Source organism: Phytophthora sojae (genome assembly GCF_000149755.1).
Source record: "Phytophthora sojae unplaced genomic scaffold PHYSOscaffold_6, whole genome shotgun sequence".
In the NCBI taxonomy this organism is placed as follows: domain Eukaryota; phylum Oomycota; class Peronosporomycetes; order Peronosporales; family Peronosporaceae; genus Phytophthora; species Phytophthora sojae.
In genome coordinates, this window is record NW_009258120.1 from 2,932,656 (window position 1) to 2,947,191 (window position 14,536).

The 14,536-nt window shown below is 56.6% G+C and overlaps 10 protein-coding genes across 10 annotated transcripts; 7 read left to right on the plus strand and 3 right to left on the minus strand.

Annotated features, from left to right (window-relative positions):
- Positions 1-130: 130 nt before the first annotated feature.
- PHYSODRAFT_355017 (hypothetical protein) lies at positions 131-1,205 on the minus strand. The gene is made up of 5 exons (XM_009532903.1): positions 1,112-1,205; positions 798-1,004; positions 629-711; positions 456-544; positions 131-360 (listed from the first exon to the last, which is right to left on the minus strand). Exons 1-5 carry the CDS (start codon positions 1,196-1,198, stop codon positions 185-187), a joined length of 642 nt encoding a protein of 213 aa, XP_009531198.1. The 5' UTR covers positions 1,199-1,205; the 3' UTR covers positions 131-184.
- Positions 1,206-1,683: 478 nt separating this feature from the next.
- Positions 1,684-2,482, plus strand: PHYSODRAFT_512749 (hypothetical protein; the record flags this gene model as incomplete). Its single annotated transcript, XM_009532904.1, has 3 exons — positions 1,684-1,975; positions 2,052-2,126; positions 2,202-2,482. 3 exons carry the CDS (start codon positions 1,684-1,686, stop codon positions 2,480-2,482), a joined length of 648 nt encoding a protein of 215 aa, XP_009531199.1.
- Positions 2,483-2,795: 313 nt separating this feature from the next.
- On the plus strand, positions 2,796-3,498 carry PHYSODRAFT_286691 (hypothetical protein). The gene has a single exon (XM_009532905.1). It carries the CDS (start codon positions 2,829-2,831, stop codon positions 3,282-3,284), a length of 456 nt encoding a protein of 151 aa, XP_009531200.1. The 5' UTR covers positions 2,796-2,828; the 3' UTR covers positions 3,285-3,498.
- A 275-nt stretch (positions 3,499-3,773) lies between these two features.
- Positions 3,774-5,178, plus strand: PHYSODRAFT_562300 (hypothetical protein; the record flags this gene model as incomplete). Its single annotated transcript, XM_009532906.1, has 2 exons — positions 3,774-4,112; positions 4,189-5,178. The coding sequence occupies exons 1-2, from the start codon at positions 3,966-3,968 to the stop codon at positions 5,176-5,178; spliced, it is 1,137 nt and encodes a 378-aa protein (XP_009531201.1). The 5' UTR covers positions 3,774-3,965.
- A 1,207-nt stretch (positions 5,179-6,385) lies between these two features.
- On the minus strand, positions 6,386-8,752 carry PHYSODRAFT_513489 (hypothetical protein; the record flags this gene model as incomplete). The annotated part of the gene is made up of 5 exons (XM_009532907.1): positions 6,386-6,888; positions 6,949-7,095; positions 7,207-7,569; positions 7,642-8,197; positions 8,255-8,752. The coding sequence occupies 5 exons, from the start codon at positions 8,750-8,752 to the stop codon at positions 6,386-6,388; spliced, it is 2,067 nt and encodes a 688-aa protein (XP_009531202.1).
- Positions 8,753-9,141: 389 nt separating this feature from the next.
- Positions 9,142-9,750, plus strand: PHYSODRAFT_511626 (hypothetical protein; the record flags this gene model as incomplete). Its single annotated transcript, XM_009532908.1, has 1 exon — positions 9,142-9,750. A coding segment is annotated over one exon (609 nt), but the record flags the coding sequence as incomplete, so codon positions are not given.
- Positions 9,751-9,783: 33 nt separating this feature from the next.
- On the plus strand, positions 9,784-10,254 carry PHYSODRAFT_415318 (hypothetical protein; the record flags this gene model as incomplete). The annotated part of the gene is made up of 2 exons (XM_009532909.1): positions 9,784-10,024; positions 10,121-10,254. Coding segments are annotated over 2 exons (375 nt in total), but the record flags the coding sequence as incomplete, so codon positions are not given.
- PHYSODRAFT_439487 (hypothetical protein) lies at positions 10,246-10,908 on the plus strand (the record flags this gene model as incomplete). The annotated part of the gene is made up of 1 exon (XM_009532910.1): positions 10,246-10,908. A coding segment is annotated over one exon (663 nt), but the record flags the coding sequence as incomplete, so codon positions are not given.
- A 221-nt stretch (positions 10,909-11,129) lies between these two features.
- On the minus strand, positions 11,130-12,490 carry PHYSODRAFT_249472 (hypothetical protein; the record flags this gene model as incomplete). Its single annotated transcript, XM_009532911.1, has 2 exons — positions 11,130-12,013; positions 12,070-12,490. 2 exons carry the CDS (start codon positions 12,488-12,490, stop codon positions 11,130-11,132), a joined length of 1,305 nt encoding a protein of 434 aa, XP_009531206.1.
- Positions 12,491-13,068: 578 nt separating this feature from the next.
- PHYSODRAFT_303182 (hypothetical protein) lies at positions 13,069-14,094 on the plus strand (the record flags this gene model as incomplete). Its single annotated transcript, XM_009532912.1, has 2 exons — positions 13,069-13,601; positions 13,671-14,094. The coding sequence occupies 2 exons, from the start codon at positions 13,069-13,071 to the stop codon at positions 14,092-14,094; spliced, it is 957 nt and encodes a 318-aa protein (XP_009531207.1).
- Positions 14,095-14,536: the final 442 nt, after the last annotated feature.

Below are 14,536 nucleotides of genomic sequence, written 5' to 3' on the forward strand. Positions count from 1 at the left end.
AGGCACGGCAGACGGAGGGAGACGACGCTGCTACTCTGCATGTAGAGGCCGACTGACTGGGTGGCGCTGCATCCAGCGGCTTCAGTACGCGTTATATCGTCGTGTGTTTCTCGCACAGCTAACTTAATCTATATCGCTTCACGACAAGCTCTCTTTGAGCGAGCTGGGTTCTATGATCTCGTATCTAGATGAGCTCGATCTGGCCACTCTCGACTTGGCTCTTGATGCTGCGGTAGCGCAGCACGTAGCGATCTGCGGGGTGCATCTGCACGAAGTCGCCGCCCTTTTCGTCGACCTGCACGGCTTCAGCCCCCTCCTTGCCCTCGCAGAACACGAAGCTGTCCAGATTGGGCTCGGTCACTGCAACGCACCACCAAAAGTCAGGATCAGACTCGCACTACTGGCCCCAGCGCCATTACACATTGTAAAATGCATGGCGTGGACGCTTGTCTTACCCATGCCTTCAGCCGTGAGGCTGCGATAGTCGTCGGCGAACTTGTTCAGCGCCAGCTCATTCACGTGCGACTCGAAGAGCATCACGAACCTGCACGACAATAAAACAAATGCACAATAAAATATTAGAGCAGGAGGAGGTTCCTCCAATGCAGAGAATACCGAGCAATCTTACTGCTGGGCAAAGTTGCGCTCTTTCAGCGACAGTCGCTGGGTCAGCGCTGCGTCGCTCAAGATGTGGACGGCAAACTTCTCAATCTGCTCGGGCAACACAAACACAACAACAGCAACAATAAGTATGCCTGTCATGGGGCAAAGTATATAGATGTGGGGGCCTACCGCACCTTGCGCAGACGCGTGCGGAGGTAGGACGAGACCGTGTAGCGCAGGCGGTCGATCTCCATCTGGTAGAGCTTGTTGACGAAGGACTTCTCCTCTGTGAGCTGCGCGCGGTCCTCGTAGACCGAGTCCACGTACTCCTGCTGGTTGCGGATCTGCTCCAGCATCTCGGTCACCATCTCCTCGTTGTACGGCAGGATCTCGGGCGCGTTCTGGTCCATGGCAGTAGAGTGCAAGCGGTTAGCGGCGTGTAACTCGGTCAATTCTGCAGCATTTTCGACGCAACGTGCAGCGAATTAAGCAGGAGATAGAGACGCACCAGCTCGTTCACCCAGAGCGTGCGCATATTCACGACATCCTCGTTCAGGTTCTCCCGATCGAACTCGGGCTGCGACTGCGACTCCATGGCGGCTGGCTGAAGAGCTCCAAAAATGCCGTTCCCGCCAAAACCAAGCTTCTCTCTTATTGGTTGGAAATAAATTTACCACAAATAGCACCCTTATTTGTGGTGGGATCCTTGTGTAATCAGATGTAGCCATCTTCCTAGAAAGGGAAAGGTAGTCAAGAGCTCCTCGTGCACTGGGGCTGGAGCGAAGCGCTAGTGCTGCTCTTTCTCGGACGATGGCGGTCTCCAAAGAACTGGACTCCCTTCAGTGGTAAATTCGAGCCGACAAGGAGAAGACCGAGCGACCAAGACCTCATGGGCAACTCCAATTGCTGCGCGCAGACGACGCCCGACGGTAAGCGAGCTGGCTGAGCAGCGTTCCGGTGCTGCACTGGGTAGATGCTGACGATGGGGTGGCGGTGCTGCCATTGTTGTTCGTTGTAGTGGACACGTGGAAAACAGGCGAGCGGTACCGGACGCTGAGCAGGGAGGAGGCGAGGGCGCTGATGCCCATGTACGACTACGAGCCGTCGCTGTCGCTGGACCACGAAGGACGCACCTCCAGCATCGACGACGCGTTGTCCAGCCTCGGCTTCTCCCCGGACACGCCGCTCTCGGTGTCCAGCAGCCACGGCTTTGGAGAGAACGCGATGGTGCTCGTCTCTGCTGAAGGCGTTGTGCAGGTCCAGGACGACCGCGAGGAAGAGAAGGCACCACCTCCTGCCTACGATGAAGCGTATGAGCTGCCCCCCGAGGCACGAGCGCTGCTACCCGCCCCCAACTCCTGCCCGAGATCAGGTACGTGTGCATCGCGCCGTGTATGCAAATGTGCAGCGCCCCTTAACCGTGCTCTTTGTTTGTCTTGCTTCGACAGGCATCAACCTCCGTGCGCAGTCGCCGACCTACAGCGACCAGTCGACGCCGCGCCACGCCCAGACCTTCGATGCAGGTAGAATTGCTATTGGCCTGTGTACTTTCTTGGGTGGAGCTGATTGTTTGTGCTTGCTTCTTTGGGTTTGGCCAGATCCTCCGCAGCCCTGCATCGAAGACTACCTGTGCACGTGCAAGTCGTGCCCGCGCGCCATGATGATCCAGCGCGCGTTCAAGCTCTACAGCTTCGCGCTGGACCACCCCGAGAGCGACGCGCTGCTGCGCGTGCTGCGCGCGTGCGCCAACTACGACGAGACCATCATCGAGATGGACCCGCTGCTCGTGCTGCACGCCGAGAAGATGCTGCAGCAGCTCGGCTTCGACGAGGACCAGGCCTTCCGCCTCCTCATCGCCTCGCACTTCCAACGCCCGTGAGCCAGCAAGCCGCAACGGCTCCAACCATGTAGAATAGATCAACAGCTGTGGCCGCGGTCACCCAAAGGCACCCCTCAGCCAGCAGCAGCCAGCTCAGGTTGAAGCTCCCTTCGACTTCGACCACCGAAATCGACAACCGTTACTGCAACACTTATCCGCTATCATATCACTTAGCTGTGTTACAACTTGATGATTGGATTAAATATCGCCTCCTACCAACCCCTCGAAGAGCAGCGATTTGCTAAAACGTTTTTCTAGGCACTGGTCCACACGTGGCAACGGAGTTCACGGGGTTCATTCCCAAAAGATCCCTCTCGGTCTCAAGTCTCACCCCTCCCCAGCAATCATGGCCCGCGAACGCACCTACATCATGGTCAAGCCCGACGGCGTGCAGCGTCACCTGGTCGGCGAGATCATTAAGCGCTTCGAGACCAAGGGCTACAAGCTCGTGGCCCTGAAGCTCGCCCGCCCGTCGGTGGAGCACCTGGAGGCCCACTACTCGGACCTGGCCGGCCGCCCCTTCTTCCCGGCCCTCATCAAGTACATGAGCTCGGGCCCCGTGACGTGCATGGTCTGGGAGGGCACCAACGTGGTGCTCGAGGGCCGCAAGATGCTCGGCGCCACCAAGCCCACCGAGTCGGCTCTGGGCACGATCCGCGGCGACTTCTGCGTGGACGTCGGCCGCAACGTGTGCCACGGCTCGGACTCGGTCGAGTCGGCCGAGAAGGAGATCAACCTCTGGTTCCCGGAGGGCGTCGTCGAGTGGGGCGCCCAGGACGACGAGTGGGTGTACGAGAACTGAATGCCTCGCGTCGATCCAGCTCCAGCTCAAACTCAAGTAGCTCCAGCTGTAGCCAACGTGACGGTCACGCCGGTGCTCGAGGACGCGGAGGCGCAGCTCCCCGCCCCATCCGGGTGCGCGCACTGCACGCTCCTCTAGCTCTAGTCAGTTTAATCAGGAAATGAACGCTCGGGAGCGTCCCTCACGGACCCTCCCTGCATTTGTTGCCCTGCTCACTCCCTTATCGCAGCTCCTCGTTGTCCTCTCATTGTAGCTCCTCGTTGTTGCTTGCCTGTTGTACCGCCGCCTCTTCAATTGTTCTGTGGGGCGAGTGGAATATCCACGACGAGCGTTTTGCTGCTGGCCGCTAATTTGAGGCGCTGGAAACGGCTGTGGCGCATGCGACGCTGTGCTGGTCACGGCTGAAATGCTGCGGATGGGGTCGGCGCCATCTGTGGGGGATAAGAACGGCCAAGTCCTCGGTGTCTCTACCACTCTGGCGCTGTGTCTGCGGAGCTCCCGTCTCTTGGGCGATCACATTCGCAGCCATCGACCCCGCGGAGCCCGACCTCGACTTGGGCTGCTGACAGCTCCCGACCGACCGGGTTCTTCTGGATTGACGCACACCCCCCCGCCGCCGCTCGGGAGATAAAGTAGATAGGTAGAGCCCCCCCCCCTCTCCTCATTACGTGACCTGCGGACATGCGCTCGGACGACGACTACGAGGTGCACGTGCTGCCGGCCTTCGTGCCCGTCTTCTGGGTCTTCGTGGCCGTCGGCGTCGTGCTCTTCTACTACTCGCTCGGCTATGCCAAGAAATACTCCACCACCGCCGCCTTCCTGCTCACGGTACGTCGGTCTATTCGTCTTCTCCTACTGGGCTCTATAGACTAAGACATGCTCCTTCTGCGTGTATTGTATGCAGCCATTTATCTGCTTCAGCCTCGTGTTCGACAACGCCATCATGGCTACAACGGGCATCGACCGTCGTCGCGCCAGCACGCAGGCCATGCTGGCCTTCCACGCGTGCGTGACGCCCATGCTGCTGCTGGTGTGCTACGAGCTGGCCTACATGGTGCACAAGCACAAGTCGGTCAACTTCTGCGGCATCTCGTTCGAGAGCGGCCACCGCGAGCGCGGCAGCAGCTGCGACAACGCCGGCGCGGCCTCGAGTCTGGCCAGACGCCGCTGGTGGCTGTCCACGTGCCTGCGCTTCTTCGTGTGGCTCGTGGGCTGCGCGCTGCTGGTGCTCAACCTGCTCGTGACCTACCGCTGGACGTCGGATCTCACGCCCGAGATCGCCAGCATGTACGAGCTGCAGGGGGACAGCACGGCCCACGCCGTGTGTGCCATTCTACCGGCGCTGGTGCTTGTGGCGCTCGCGCTCTACATCGGCCTACGGCTGTGGAACTACGGCACCAACTACTCGTACATGGTGCACGCCACGTGCTTCAACCCGTGGATCTGGATGCTCGTGGGGGCCGTGGCGCTGCTAGTTGGCTACCTCATGCCGTCTCCCATCTACGCTCTATCCTCGAACGCCGGCGAGTTGATCATGATGGCTACAATCGTGCGCATGTTCCGCGAGGTGCACCACGACATGCAGCAAGGCCTGCAGTTCGACGAGTTTATTGATCCCGAAGGCGCCGCTGCTCGTCGACAGGGACCGGGAAGCCCCAACAACCTGCGCAGTATGAGCATGAGCTTCACCAAGAGCTTGAGTCGCAGCAAGATGGCTGCGGAACAGCCCAGCGGCTACATGGCGGTGACGACCCCGAAGGAGTCGGAGCTGCCGGCGACGTTCGCCAACCGACTCCGTCGTGGGGACGAGGACGGAGATGCACAGCCCAGCGCGAGTGCAGCCTACCTCTCGGTCGTCGTGGCTCGAGAGCGTACGAACCCGCTGTGCCAGTAGGAACAGGACCTTTTTGATTCATTGGAGACCCACCCTCTCCTCCCGCCCACATTGGCGCAGATGTACATGTAGAAGGCTCGAACAATCTACTTATTCCCATTTTTGAACGCACTGGAAGTGAAGACCAAAAGTTGAAGTGGGCTTGTATTCGTAGGTTGTCATTACAACTGTCGGAGCGCATACTACGGAAGTGGTAGAACTGGCCTACCTACTTGTCACGCTTGGCCATTTTCTTCTGGCTGCTGCAGAGGCTCTTTGAACCCGCAGCGCCAGCAGTTGGTTCTTGTCGTACACTTTCTTCAGCGACTGCAGCACCGCAACTTGCTTTTTTAGGTCCGCGACCTCCTTCTCCAGGCCCGCGATCTCGGCCGCCACTTTGCGCTTGTTGAAGCGTTTCGTCAGCTTCGCGATCTCCGCCGTGTCAGCAGCGCGAAGGTCCTCCATATCTGCCAGTGTCTGGCTGAGCGCTGCATTGCCGTCTTGCTCCTTCTTCAGTCGCTCCTTCAGCGCCGTGATCAGACTTTCTGCCTCTTCATGCTCCTGTTTCCCCAGGTGCACATGCTTCTCCAGGGCGGCAAGCTTTTCAGTGACCTTGGCCATGGCCTCGTGACTGTCTTCCAGCTGCTCCTCCAGCTCGGCGATCTGTCTTTCGGCTGCACGCTTCTCCGCCTTTAGGTCTTCATTTTCCTGCATCAGCAGGAGAGCGACAGGCTGTCCAACAGAGTTCACCTGCGCACGGCGCACAAGTTAGTCAAGTCAACGTGCAGCCTCCACAGCGCCTTCTTGTGCAGTACCTGGCTTACCGTCGACGAACACTTAGACGCTGCACGCGTGGTGAGAGCACTGATCCATTGCCAGATCGATGAATAAGCCATAGCCACTGGAGGAACTGCAGGCTGTCGCGGTGGTCTCTTGATCTCTTGGATGGCTGATTCAGGAATGAAGCTGTTGAGCTCACCTCCACTATGTTCTTCTTCGAGAAAGTCCAAGCACCTGAAGGTCGCAAGAGAAGTTAAGGGCCGTCGTTTCTCGCTCGTACTCAATGCCTTTGAGCAGAGGTAGACTGGCCCTGACCATAAGCACAAGAGCACAGAGAGCATACATTGAGCAATGAGAGCAAAGGCAAACTCTCGTCCCCAGTGTTATTTTACCTTAGCTAGGAGCGAGGCTTGAGACAGGAGCTCTCAGGTGAGCGTACAGGAGCTCGCTATACTCCGCTGGAGAGCACAACGTGAGCTTCCTTGGTGTGTTTTTGCTTCTTCTCGAGCACCTTCATCATCTTCGTGCTGCCTTCTCCGGAGAGCAGCTTCTGCGCCTCGAGCTCCTCCTTGAGCTGCTTCAGGCGCTTCTCCTTTTTCTTCTTTCCTGGCTCGTGGCCGTGGAACTTGTACGACAGCATACGGAAGGCCTCCTTCTTGGTGAGCAGACGACCAAACTCGTCGCGGTAGTCCAGCTTCACGCCGTTCTTGATGCGTAAATCGTCCTCGAAGTTGCGGTCACGTGCATCATTCGCACGGCCGGCTTGGCGCTCAACGCGAGTCTGACGGAGGTCTCCCGTCTTGCGAAGCAGCGCCAATGTCGCACCCATGCCCGTGCCCACCAGTGGCTGCTCTTCGCCCCACACCTCATTCTCTTTAGTCTCTTCGTCTTCATCGTTGTCCTCCTCTTTCGTCTCCTCGTCAATCTCCATGTCGTCTTCGTGCTTCTGCTCTTCAGCGGCCGCAACTTGCTGATGCTTATCAGACGCTGGCAGCGTCGGTGCTGTAGCACCGCCAGTTGCAGCCTGAAACTGGGCCGCACGCTTCTCCATGGCGTCACGTAGCCGAGTCTCGAAGTCGGTAGCCTCGTTGAAGACCACCGTGTTTGATGTGGTGCCGACCTCGCCAAACACTTGACCAACCGGCTTGCTACTGACAGCTGCAGTGCTGCTCATCACGACGTCGCCAGCGCTGTCAGTAGAAACAGCCGGGGTCGTATCTTCCTCGTTGCTAATCGTTTGGCTAACGAGTTGCGCGATCCGGGCCTCACTGGTTGTCGGTGCAACGGGTGTCTGCGTCTGACTCTGCTGCTGTGCCAATTGCCGCGCGCGAGCCAGCGAAGCGCCAAGCTCCATCTCTATAGCGGCGGCATCGTCCACAATCTCGCTGTCATCAACTGGGCGTCGCTTCATCCGCCTCTTACCCGAGCTGGCAGCCAGCGCCTCCGACGCCACAGCATTCGCCTTCTCTCGCGCCTCCTGAAAGCGAAGCAAGTTCTCTTCCTCCTCAGGGTCTTCGTCGTCCTCGCGACGGCTACGCTTCCGCTTTCCGCGGTCTTTAGATCCAGAAGCGCCAGCCTGCAGCGCCTCCTGCTCCAACTGGGCTACCAGCGACACAGCGTCCCCTCCCTCCTCTTCAGCAGCTCCAGACTCCAGCTGCACTTCAACCGCATCATTCTCACCTAAATCTTCATCATGATGACGACGCGATTTCTTCTTCTTCTTCTTTCTCAGTTTCTTGTTCTTCTTCTTGGCAAACTGCGCTTCCACCTCCTCCTTCGTGTAGTAATCCTCCGCCTGCTTGGTGCGATCCATGGACAGCGAAATCACCGCCACGTCGTCCTCTTCTTCCTGCTTCCCCTCACTCTCCAGCACCGCTGATCCTCCCGTAGCGTCCAGCTTAAACTTCCTCGCCTCCGCGGCCTCCGCCACGTCCTGCTCCTCGTCATACTGGGCCAACAACTTAGTCCCGTTCTTCCTCTTCCTGGAGCTCCCCATCTCAATAAACTCATCGTCATCGTAGCCTGAGTACACGGGCATTGCGGCACGCTTGGCGCGCGCCTGGTGCTCCAACCGCCGGTCTTTTTCACTCAGCTCGACGTTCACGAGCTCGTCCTCCGCCTCATTGAGGTCCTTGCCGTCCTCACCGAGCACGCGTGAATCCTTCAACGTGAGTACAACTTCCTGTCCGTCCTCAAAGGTGTCCAGCGCGTGACCCACAGTCATACCAGCCAGCGCGGCGGCGTCATACTTCTCCTCCTTCTCAGCCTTCTTCTCCTCCGTCTTCTTCTCCTCCTTCTTGTTCCTGGACTGCTTGACCCACTCCAGAGCATCATGGCTACCCTTCTTTTGACCCTTCTTTTGCGCCTCCAGGTCCTCTTTTAACTGCTCGCCGAGCGATTTACCGGCTAATTTTTGGGTTAATTCGCGCCTTGTGCGCGACTGCTGCAGCTTGCGCTTGAGCTCCTGCTGCTCGCGCTCGGCCTCGAGCTGCGCGCTGCTCTTCTGCACGCTGACGACCGCCTGCTCCTTCTTGGAGGGGCCCACGGACAGCGGCTTGAGCCCGAGCGATAGCCGCAGCTTGTTGGTCTCCTCGATGCTCAGCGAGATCTCGCCGTTCTTGTCGTCGCCCTGAGCGGGCGGAGGCGACGCGTCCTCGCGGCGCCTGCTGCGCGTTTGGCTCCGGCTTCGACTCCTGCTGCGACTGCGGCGGCGGGACGAGGACGCGTGGCGGTCGCGGCGCGACGAGGAGGAGGAGGGGCCCCCATGACGCCGAGAGCGGGCAGGAGACCGCGACCGAGAGCGACTGCGACCCATGCTTAACTGTGGGGATTTTTGTATGGGCGGAATTATGGGTACAGTCATGGTGTGGTGCACATTGGTTTTAGAGGAGATGGATACATTTTGTGAGAGATGGCTATGGCTACATTCATGGTGTCGACTTCAACTTCAGGGGCAAAGTGAATGCATTATTCCTTCGCTTTCGTAAGTAGCATATAGGGGTTCCTGCGAAGTCGTCGGCGTGGACAGCTGACATTTTGCAGGAAATGTTTTTTCCTCACGGGATTTGACTGGCTTTCATTATGCGACTGTTGCCATCCATTTCTTCTGAGCAAACGTAAGCGGGAGCCGCCGACGCTTACATCAAGTCCTTCATTGGCTAAAATTTGACAGCAACACACAAAGAACATCGACCCAACAGCAACATGAGTGATGGAGGCTCGCAACGCGCTTTTGCTCAAGCGCGGAGTACCAGTCATGCTGACGTCGAGGCGATACGCGATGTATGCGTCACCAAGCAAACAAGAGAAAAGTACAAGAGCAGCCTCAACGGGATTAAGAAGTGGATCAGGAGCGAGCTCGCTAAGGAGGATGAGAACATCGCCAGGTTTTTCGACGCTGATGATGACATTAATCTAAGTGAGTTTACACCGAGTGTTTTTGAGCGTTTTCTGGTGTTCAAGAGCGCTTCTGTGAAGACGGCTACGCTGAGCGGGTACCGAAGTGCTATCAAGGATCTTTATCGCGTGGAGCGCGTGGCGCTGCCTCCTGAGTACGGTGATGATATGAAGCAACTGTTCTGCGGTATGAAGCGGATGGAGGCTGATCAGGCCCAGACTAGCACCCCAAAGACATCAGGAAAACAGCCACTCACGTACTCCCTTTATAAGGAGTTGTGCAATTCGACTCTCGTGGCGGGTGATGGCGGGTTTTCGCATCTTTTTTTTACTTCGCAGTGGAATTTGATGTGTCGCTCAATGTCGGTCCAGACCCTCCAAAGTCAGCATCTCGTGGCGAAAGATGATAGCGTTGGAGTAATATTTGTGAAGACGAAGACTAACCAGGAGGGTTCAGGGCCCCGTGATCCACGCCACCTGTACGTGAACCTGCTGAGCCCATCAACGTGCTGGGTGACTGCCTTGGCAATTTATCTTGCATGCCACCCTCCATTGGAACCGGGGGCACTATTTCCAGGCTCTAACCAGAAGCTACGATTTAGCAAGGTGCTGACTAACCTTTTGAAGCAAGGAGACGCTGGTAAAAGTTACGGTACGCACTCGGTGCCCAAAGGAGTGGCTACATTCGCTTGTGGAGGACCTACAGGTGGTCCCTCGATCGTGAGTGTGTGTCTTCGCTGCGGATGGAGCCTCGGTGGAGTTCAAGATCGCTATTTCCGTTATGAAGCCGCAGGGGATCAATTCCTGGGGCGAGTAGTGGCAGGACTTCCCGTAAATGACTCTAAGTTCGCTACTTTACCGCCCCATTTTCAGGATGGCCCCGATAAAAATGTGAAATCGCGCGTGGAGACTATGTTTCCGGTTCTCTCTCGTGAAGCGAATATGGCAGGAATTTTGCGGTTGTGCCTAGCATCACTCGTGCATCACGCGGAATATTTGCAACAGCATTTACCGGCCACCCATGCATTACTTTCGACACATTTGTTTACAAGCCCCACTGTCTTTAGGACGCTTGAAGGCCAACTAGTAGCTGGAGAGTCTGTCTGGATGCAACCAACGGGGATACCGCCCTATATTGAGCTATACAAGAAGCTTGACCAGCAGCAAAGATCAATTGATGAGCTGCCTGGCAAACTGGAGCAGAGAATGGAGCATGTACTTGAGAAAAAGGGTGTGGCAGCGGGCAATATTACGAGAGAGTTATTGCGTGATGAAATTCGATCGTTGTTAGACGAAGTTGGGCTCGAACAGCGTCCGTCGATCAACGCCGTAGTGCCAGCGCCAGTTCCAGTGCACCAGTATCATGTCTGGGACGGGAAATCTCATGTGCTACCTAGAGAGTTTAGTTTTCCGAATATCGATCCCCTTGGGGCATGGATGCTATGGTGGTTCGGAAATCCAAAGCTCAACTACCCCCCGTACAAAGGAATACCATCGGACGACCTGGATACACCGCAGAAAAAAGCGACGCAGTCAGAATGGTCAATTATGATGCGGCACATTATGAATGGGATCGAGGCCAAGCTGGACGCACCTATGCCAGAAATCCGTGACAAAAAACACGCTATTGAGCTTTTCAACATTGGATACGGTACACTGCGGTTAAAGCCAAGCAAACGTAAGCGAAGAGCTGACAGCTTAAGCTTACAACTGTTTTGCGACTCATCCGACAAGCCGATCATGTACAAGTCCGAGTTGTACACCACGTGGTAGGCGATCTGCGCCAGGTAAATCACTTACATGCGTCCATTCTGGCATCGATACGCCCAGATCTGAGTTAACAACACGGACCGCTTGTGCGACATCGTCTGGTACAGACTGATGATACCCATGAGGAGGATCTGCATGACCACTGCGCCAGGTAGCAAGCTGATAGCAACAGTATCCGCGTATCGACTGCGGAACGTGTTGAGGTTCATGCCCACGCGGTTGGCTACGTTGGGGTCGATGTAGTGCTCCCATTCCCACAAAGAATTGAAAAAGTTGTGAATGCAGACGACTGCAGCGCTGCAGAGAGGAACATCGTCGGGGGAATGCACCATCAGTCCGTAGCTGACCCAGTGCTTGGAGATCTCGCACGTATCTTCAATGTAGACGCCGGTCGTGTTCACTGCTCGCACACGACAGCCACCATAGTAAGCTCGAAGGTAAGTCTGCACCACACTCGACGCTCCATTCTTCGTTTTCGTTTTATCCGCTGGAACTGATCGTGCGATATGAGGCAGGCTGCTAGTGAAGCTGTACGGGAACAGCGTCAATTCATCCGGAACCACTTCCAATAGATCTCGACCATTCGTGTCAAGCGCCAGCTTTGAGCCCACAAGATCATCGGTAATTTCAACCACAGGACGGCATTCTGGGTAGTCGGGGAAGACGTGAGTGTCCACGGCTGGAACCTGACCGAAATCCGTGCTGCCCTCTGTTGTAGGGTACTGGAAGAGTCTCACAACGGACATCATAGTCCACCCGGTGACGCACTCGTCGGCGTGTTCAATGGCTAGCTCCAGCTCCCGCATCATTTGTGGGGAGAGGTTGAGCTTCGCTATCTTGATAATGTTGTAGAGTTCCTGTGCAGTCCCCGTGACGACGATTGTGACGTCCCCCACTCGTTCTTGCTGCTCTGACAGAGTGTTCCATTCGCGTCCAGAGCGTCCGAGAACGTGAGCACCTCGTCACTGAGAGAGCTGAAGTCGTACAGCGACACGTTTGGGGCTAATGATGTGAAGGTGAAGAACGGCGGCGCGGAGGTGATGGCTACATCCTCGATCAGCTTGTACTTGAGCATGACGATCTTGCACGGACCAAGGCACCCCGTGCAGCCTCCAGCCATGGACGGATCTCGCTCCGTAAACGCGAAGATGCTCTCGTCAGCCTTGATGAAGACCGCGGCGTCCGACAAATACCCGGTAGCAGCAAACAGCAGCAACAGTGCGATCGGGCCCGCAACGATTCTTCCAGCAATAGCGACGTACGCTGCGAGCGCAGAGGGGCGGAGGAGAGACCCCCATCCTTGCGTCTTGCGAGCCGCAGCCTGCTCGTTGAAATACGCCGCAGACCAGTGCCTAGATCCGACTTCACCCCTGGCACGGCCGGTCATCTCGTCGCCGTGAGTCGTACGTGGTCAGAGGACAGAATTCCCCGACCAAGTCCTGCTGCCAAGTGTCCGGGTGGTTGCTTTGGAATGTGGGTGGTCGGCCACGTCGAGACCTTGACCTCCGCCGCACTCCAGAAAATAGCCTCGTCGTGACCAAAGGCTCGTCCTGAAACCCACTTGACTTCAACGGATGTGTGTGCGCCAACATCGGCGGTATTTTTAAATGTCTTTAAAAAGACATCCAAGCCCTAAAAGCAACGCTGCTGGGGTTGACAGGTCCAAAGCATTGCCTGTTCCTATCGCTTCTTAGGTCAACCACCCAGAAATGAAGAAGCGACCTCGATATATTGCACTAACATTTTCAATGCAATTTTCACTTGGAATGCAGTACGTACACATGCATTTCAGAGCTCACTAGCGGGAGCAAGTCGATCTGCACGAGTCTCATCTATATGTAGCGCTCCGTACTGGGTACCCCTTTCACTTCAACGTCGAAGATCTCTCTGGTTAGTCGTTACTTGATCACAAACCGCCGCTAACCCACTGCTCATTCTCCAACCCACCGCCAACCCCCTCCCACTATGTTCGTGCCGGTGATCGACATCTCGCCCTTCGTTAATGAATCCGCCAGCTCCAGCGCCGCGCGCGACCGAGTGGTGGAGCAAGTGGCGGACGCCTGTCGCAACGTCGGCTTCCTGGTCATCACCAACCACGGCGTTCCCCCTGAAACCATCAGCGCAGCGTTCGAAGCTGCGCGGGACTATTTCGACCAACCGTCGGACGTCAAGATGCAGGTCCCCATGTCCCCCGAGTACCCCTACGGCTACGAGAGCGCCGAGATCCTGTCCAACTCGCGCGAAAAGGACGACGGGAAGGCTCTCCCCGACCTGAAAGAGACCTTCCAAGTGTGTGTCGGACCGGAAGGACGCGAGCTCAACGTCCCGACCCGATGGCCCGAAGGACCCGAGGGGTTTAAGGACGCCATGACGACGTACTACCGGAGCGTGGAGAAGCTCGCGGCGCTCATGATGAAGGTCTTCGCCTGTGCGTTGAAGCTGCCGAGAGACTTTTTCGACCAGAAGATCGGCAACCACATGTCATCGCTGAGGATCTTGTAAGTGACGAGATTAAAGAGGGAAGGAGGTTGCTGTCTAATGAACTCGTGGTGTGTTGTCTTTGGTAGGAATTACCCGCATCAAGACCAAGAGCCTGGCACGGAGCAGATCCGAGCGTCGGCGCATACGGACTACGGCAGTCTGACGATCTTGGCGGTGGACGACGCTCCTGGAGGGCTGCAAGTGCGTGATTTACAAGGAGAGTGGCACAGTGTGAAGGCCCCCGCCAACTCGTACGTGGTCAACCTCGGAGATTTGATGCAGCACTGGACCAACGATAAGTGGCGCTCGACGATGCACCGAGTGATCAACCCGCCGTCGGGCTGCGCCAACAACCGACGTCAGTCCATCGCCTTTTTCCACAATATCAACGCCGATACCATTGTGGAATGCATCCCAACGTGCCAGTCTCCGGAGAACCCGGCCAAATACCCGCCAGTACTTGCCGGTGAATATCTGATGATGAAGCACAACGCTGCCGTCGGAAGCTGAAAGTGTGGTGTAGCTGTACACTACCAGTATGGCGATGAATAGTACGTGCTTGATCGCAGTCGACGAAGTTGCGGAAAGTAAACCTAATTTCATGTGGAGTACTTCGAAACGATTCCAGCTAGGTTGCCTAGCTTTTCAAAACAAAATTCCCCGTAGTACATGTAGAAGAGAGTTCAGTAGTCTTTATGACTGACGGCCTCTGTTCATTGGGAATCATATTTTCGATCGAAGCTACGCTTTGTTGGACGTACCCCCGACTCCGTAGTCGCCCAGATTCTCCTCTCATGGGAGTTACCGGTCTCTACCAGGTGATGTGGCACCAGCGATCCGTGCTGCTGACGCTCATCCATGCCAGAACGGCCACGTGCGGGTGATCTAGCTGGCACAGAGTTCGTACTATCTCATCTACAACTCGGACTTGTATACGCCACTGGAACTCTGA